The following is a 5989-nucleotide window of genomic DNA, read 5'->3' on the forward strand; positions in this document are numbered from 1 at the left end:
TTTCTCGGATGTCATCGATGAGGTCAAGCCAACTCCGATTTGAGAGCGACGGCTGGTTCTAGCCGCAGTAGTGAATGTTCAGTGGGCTTGGAATCTCGATGCAGTTTTTATATTGAAATACACGGTACTTCAATGAACTTTTATACTGTATATACTACTACTAGAAGTAGATCTGATTGCAAATGCGTGATATTGCTGTCGCGGTAGATTTGTGGGAGCAGTGAAGCAATCTCCCCGCACGATCCAAGCAGGGGCCCGAATCGTACTGTACGAGCGAGCCTCTGATTATTGGCGGCCGTCCGTCCGCAGGTGGCTCAGATTCCGCCCCACCACTTCCATCGCCTCACCACCGCCCCCCGAGATAAATTCCCTCCGCCAGCGCCGCCTTCCCCCCCTCTCTTCCGCCGCCAGAGTCCTCCCCCGCCGCCGGACCGCCGGCCCGGAACGGCCGCCGCGGCTGCTCCACGGACGGTAAGCGCTCCTCTTTCTCCGCTTTCGTCCTCCCCCCCCCCCTTCCACCGCCGAGATCGGATCGACCGGTCGCCGCCGGCGCGCGGCCCGGTTGCCATGCCCGGGCCGTCTAACTAGCTAGCTTCTGCCGTGGCGTCCATTGCCCGCAACCCCAATCGGTCAACGGACCGTGGGACAAAACAATCGTAGGCGAAGCAGCTTGTTAATTATTGCTAGCACCAATTTGCTTACCAGGAACCCCCGCTTTTCAGCCTCCGCCCGCATGCGCTGCTACTTCTGTTGCTAGATGAAATCGTTGCTGCCCGTCGCTCCGAAATTTTGGTTCTTTTTACAAGAAACTTGAATTTTTCGGTGGCGCATCTGAGGCGGCTGTTGTGCTCTGTTTGCAGGTCTTCGTGGCGGGTGCTCGCCCCCCTGCGGCAAGCCCAGCCATGGACGACGGGGACATCGACTTCTCCAACCCGGAGACGTACCTGTGCGAGGCCATGGGCAACGACCCGCCCGCCAGCTGCTCCATGGGGAGCTACTTCGACGACATCCTCAACAGCGACGCCGACCACCTCGCCTGCACCCACACCCACACCTGCAACCCGCCCGTCCACGACCTCGCGCACCACACCCATACCTGCGTCCACGTCCACACCAAGATCCTCTCCGCCTCCGATGACGCCGCCGAGACCTCCGAGTCCCTGCCGGACGCCAAGAAGCAGCGGCCCTCGGGCAACCGCGCCGCCGTCAGGAAGTACCGCGAGAAGAAGAAGGCCCACACCGCGCTGCTCGAGGAGGAGGTGGCTCACCTCAAGGCTGTTAATCAGCAGCTCGTGAAGAAGCTCCAGAGCCACTCCGCGCTCGAGGCCGAGGTGGCCAGGCTCCGCTGCCTGCTTGTTGACATCAGAGGGAGGATCGAAGGGGAGATTGGCACTTTCCCTTACCAGCGGTCGGTGAAAAGCAATGAGTTTGTCGACCAGGGGAGCTTTCTTGGTGGTGCGCAGGTTATGAATTCCTGCGACTTCAGATGCAACGATCAGTTGTACTGCAATCCAGGAATGCAGCAGGCCAGGACAATGGACGACGATGGTGTTATGAGTGCTGGACAGGTTTTGGGGCAAGGTGCCGGTGACACTATGGGTTGTGTAAAACCAGGTTCTTTAAACCCCCCAGGCTGCCGTGGGGGCCAAATGCTGTAAACAGCGTGAGGTTAGTTATGCTTCTCTGTTACCATTTCCCTACATCTAGGAACATCAATTTACTTTCTGTGTGTTTTAGTATGTTGAAACTCTGAACAAGTGTGCAAATGGGCAGATTTTGATTTGGCTACTTGGTGTCTTGGTTGTTTTGGCTTAACTATAGGGTCCTGGCCTTTATGTTATCTACCTATATAGCCAATGATATGTCTCTGGCTGGATGTCTGATGCTTTTCTTAAGGCCACTGTAGATTCGATTGATACTAGATCTATCTAAACAACTATTTCATTTGGTTTGCACAACATTCTTTTTAATGAAAAAATCATGTGGTTTTATTATACTGTAGTAAATTAGCAGTGCGGTTCATGTGCAAACTGTGTTTAACTTTTCAGTTATCACAGACCGATTGGGACAAACAAAAATTATGCATTTCCATCTATCTTTTTGATCATAGTCATCATTGGTGTCAATTGATATTGGAATTCTGAAACTACAACCACATAGTTTAGATTGCTCATAACAATAATCTGCACTAGTTTGTGTTCGTAAAAATCAGCACCACTAGTTGTTCTTTTAGGTTGGCTAGAAATGCTTCCAGCTACTCCCTCCGTTCACAGATATAAAATGTTCAACTTTTTCCCGAATCAGATGTATATAGACACGTTTTAGTGTGTTTGTTCACTCATTTCAATCTGTATGTTGTCCACATTAAAATATCCGAAACATCTTATATTTGTGAACGGAGGGAGTACAATACTATTTCTGCCACAAATGTTCCAGCTGCCACCTGTGCAGTATTTTCAGTGTGTAGCGCAATTCCAAAAAACATAATCCCTATGATTCAAAGTTTTTGGACAAACTACAAACAGTTTCCCATGTAGCACCACCTCCAAGTTGTGTGTTATTATGAAGAGTTATTTCTTCCAGGTGCTTAATATTAGCATCACTAGTCTTCACAGAGTAGTGTCGGACAATCTTTTCTCAGAGTTGATCATTTTTCATTTTAGATGCGTGGGGACTAAATTTTGGTTTGTAACTGGGAACTTAGTTCATTCATTTCAGGTGCTTGCCCTATTGCGTTTTAATGCACTAGCCTTTCCATACTTTTTATTTACTTTAGGTTGTTCGATAGTGGATAGTGCTGCACTATTAACAAGTGGAGAATCAGGTGCACATATTGATGAAAGCCGTGATATGCTGATAACAGCATATAGTGGAGGAGTGCCTCCATGATTATGTCACTGGATGCAACTTTTGTTCATCCCTAGTTATGAAACAAAAAAGTCATCCAATGTCTCTGCAATAATGCTATGTTTGTACCAATAGTTCTTATTAGGTGTATCCAGTACTTCGAGTTGCTATCCACATAGTGTGTGGCTTCTATGTAGCTCAGGTACCATGTGCCAATAACACCTCTTCTGTCAATTGTCATTGCAACTTATTTGTCGTTATCGTTTTTGTCTTTGGAAGTTTCTTAAAGTCGATGCTAACGACTGTTTCAGGACTGAGTAACACATTCTACTGCTTCTTTTTCAGGACTATGAGGTGCTTATCTTCTCCTCCCTGTACAAGGAGGACTGTATAAATTGCTGGCTTCTACCAGAGGGCCGCGTTTGGTTCAAATTGTCGTGTTTGTGGCTCTCTTGTCGAAGATGCCTTCTAAGGTGCCCCGGGCGCCGCAAGTTCGTTAGCTAGGATGCTATAGTGACATCCCCTTTACTGTTGCTTAGTTCCAGCCTCGGTAATGTTCTTGGAGTTGGACATCCTTTGCTCCTAGTCCTAGATGCTCGCCGATAATTAGCAGAACAGACAGCGTTCGAAGACATCTTGAATAATTTAGATTTCAGCATCCAGGTTCTGTGCGAAGATTTCATGTTCAGTTTTGAGTAGACCTCAAGTTGGATATGAGCTGCATCAATTCTTTGGTTGGTTGGTATGCATGCCCCTTGTGTTGGTGCTCTATACTCTGCCCATGATCCAAGCAATTGCATGGATTCCATCATTGTTTGGTTGTTTATTTGTTTGATCCTTAAGGGAATATTGTGTGCCATGGTATTTATTTTTGTACAAAGTATAACTGCTGAACCTTTGCAAAAGTCGCCGAGTTTGGCTCTGTGGTTGAGTATTTTATTGAAAAAGTTGTGGTTCTTTTACTGAGAAGGCGTATTGAATTTTTTTGAAGTCAAACTTTTATTAGTTTGAGCAAGTTTACAGGGAAAAATTATATATCAATACGTAAAATTCCAAATAAATGGAATATGTTATGTTCCATAATGGATCTATAAATGCTGATTTGGCACTGCAATGATATTTTTTCTGTAAACTTCATCAACATAAAAAAGTAACATCTGACTTTTGAAGTTATTAATCCACATTGTACTGCATGTTGGAATAGAGGGAGTACTTGCTTTGCCTGTAATCAAGTGCATGTCCTAGCCTGTGGCCTGTGGCCAGGATCTACTTCTGTTATAGATCTGTGCATCCATGTGTTGCATCTCTCCTTTTCTCGGGTACCAGTCACATGTAAATTTTAATCTATGTCAAGAGAATAAATCTCAATCTTGTGCTGCTCCCCTCCCGATTGCCACGAGCTCCTCCAACTCTACCTCACTAGCTCATGCCACCACTACTCCGGCTCTCTCCTCTCGATCGCCAAGAGGACCTCCTCCTTCCTGGTTTACTCACGTGACTACTTAATTAGTTCACCACCCCTCCTGTTCTCTGCACTCAATTGCCATAACCACCTCCAGCTTTGATCCTTCCTCCTCGACTCACATGTCCGCCGAGGTCACCACCACTTCGGCTCCTCCAGTTGACGTTGATCAACATTTGCAACCATGCTCTGATAAGACTGGATCTCTTGAAGGCCACAATTGGTCACCACTCCCTCCTTCTGATTGTCACCTTCCGATAGCCATGATCACCTTCATCCCTGAGCCCTCCTCCACGACTCACCTAGCCGCTCATGTTATCACCACTATTGGCCCCTCCCACCGTATCCAACTGATCAACATCCATAACCACATGCTTTGACCACACATGATCTTGGCGATGCCGACAACGGTCCCCAATCCCTTCCCCCGATCGAGCACCTCCAGCTCCACGCCCTCCTCCCCATCTCACTAGGCCTCTCAAGTCATCACCATATCCAGTTGATCAACATTCGCAACAATCCTCCGATCACACTCAATCTTCGTGAAGCCAACTATGCTCTGTGGTAATGCTTCTTGCATGTCCTTTTTGGCAAGTTTTGACCCGACTAAAGCCATAACAATTTTCATTCTATAGTCTACATCAGAGTCTCCATCGAGGTCCTGCGGAGCTTGATGACCTTGCCGAAAGCTCCTACTCCATTAAGTGGTTGTCAAGGCGATGTTAGGCAGCAAGTTCCGTCGGAGTTTCATTGTGCCATTTAGGGTGATATGTCCGTCATGGCGTACTGTTCAGAGATGAGATCTCTCGCTTACAAACTTTGGGGCATCGACGTGCCAATGATGACAAGGAAGTCATGCACGGGATTCGGTAGACCCCATGCAGAAATCTTCAACATTTTATCTTGCACCTCATGCGCACTCAGGAGCATCCATTGGTCCTCGAGTTGTGCTCCTTTATCTTTAGTAAGGTGTCATGTATTTCCCACTCCACCTAGCTATAGATCTAATCTACATTTCCCATGGAAAATGATGTTGTGTCATTGTCCCTTGACACACTCCTGTCCACGCTTGCACTTCACGGATTATTCACCCTTCCCAATAGAGGAAGCTTGTACGAAAATAACAAAGGGAAGAGAAAGGAGTATGGTAGTTCTTCCTGCAACCAACGCGCTCCATCTCTAGTGTTACTGAGCCTGTGCTTTCATGAGTTCAATCCATGGAAATGTCTGGCTCATGCTTGGCCACTTCCTACACGCCTTTCCATGCATAACATCTTACATTTGTTCCATGACATCCCCATGCCCTATTCGATGATGGGCACTCAAATGTCCGCCAAGATGCCGCATTCGGTGAAACAGACGTTGATGCCCGCTGCCATGTAGTAATATTTGCCACCATGCTTGCTTACAAGTATGATGTGATACTTCTCCAGGTTCTAAACAACATATCCATCAACTCACACACTTGTGTTGGGATTGGTTCTCGCGACATGGGCACATTCTCACATATGTTGAACACCTTTGGTAAGCTCCCCTCAATCGAGTCCTACTCCTCTTCACATTCTTACATATTGTGGGCAATGGTGCAACTGTACCAATCTCCCTATTACGTTATGACAAGACATATCTTGTTTATCATATGATTTATCATGGTGCGCATTGGATGCTTACCTGATCCGA

At 47.0% G+C, this 5989-nt stretch overlaps 1 protein-coding gene across 1 annotated transcript; it reads left to right on the forward strand.

Moving 5' to 3' along the window:
- The first annotated feature begins 256 nt into the window (after positions 1-256).
- Positions 257-3809, forward strand: LOC123407512 (basic leucine zipper 19-like). Its single transcript, XM_045100659.1, has 3 exons — positions 257-471; positions 861-1668; positions 3193-3809. Exon 2 carries the CDS (start codon positions 903-905, stop codon positions 1656-1658), a length of 756 nt encoding a protein of 251 aa, XP_044956594.1. The 5' UTR covers positions 257-471; positions 861-902; the 3' UTR covers positions 1659-1668; positions 3193-3809.
- The last annotated feature ends 2180 nt before the right edge of the window (positions 3810-5989 follow it).

This window comes from Hordeum vulgare, chromosome 7H (assembly GCF_904849725.1).
Source record: "Hordeum vulgare subsp. vulgare chromosome 7H, MorexV3_pseudomolecules_assembly, whole genome shotgun sequence".
NCBI lineage: Eukaryota > Viridiplantae > Streptophyta > Magnoliopsida > Poales > Poaceae > Hordeum > Hordeum vulgare.

What these genes read in the sequence shown, in the direction of transcription:
- LOC123407512 (XM_045100659.1), top strand. Translation starts at nt 903, where the DNA reads ATGGACGACGGGGACATCGACTTCTCCAACCCGGAGACGTACCTGTGC.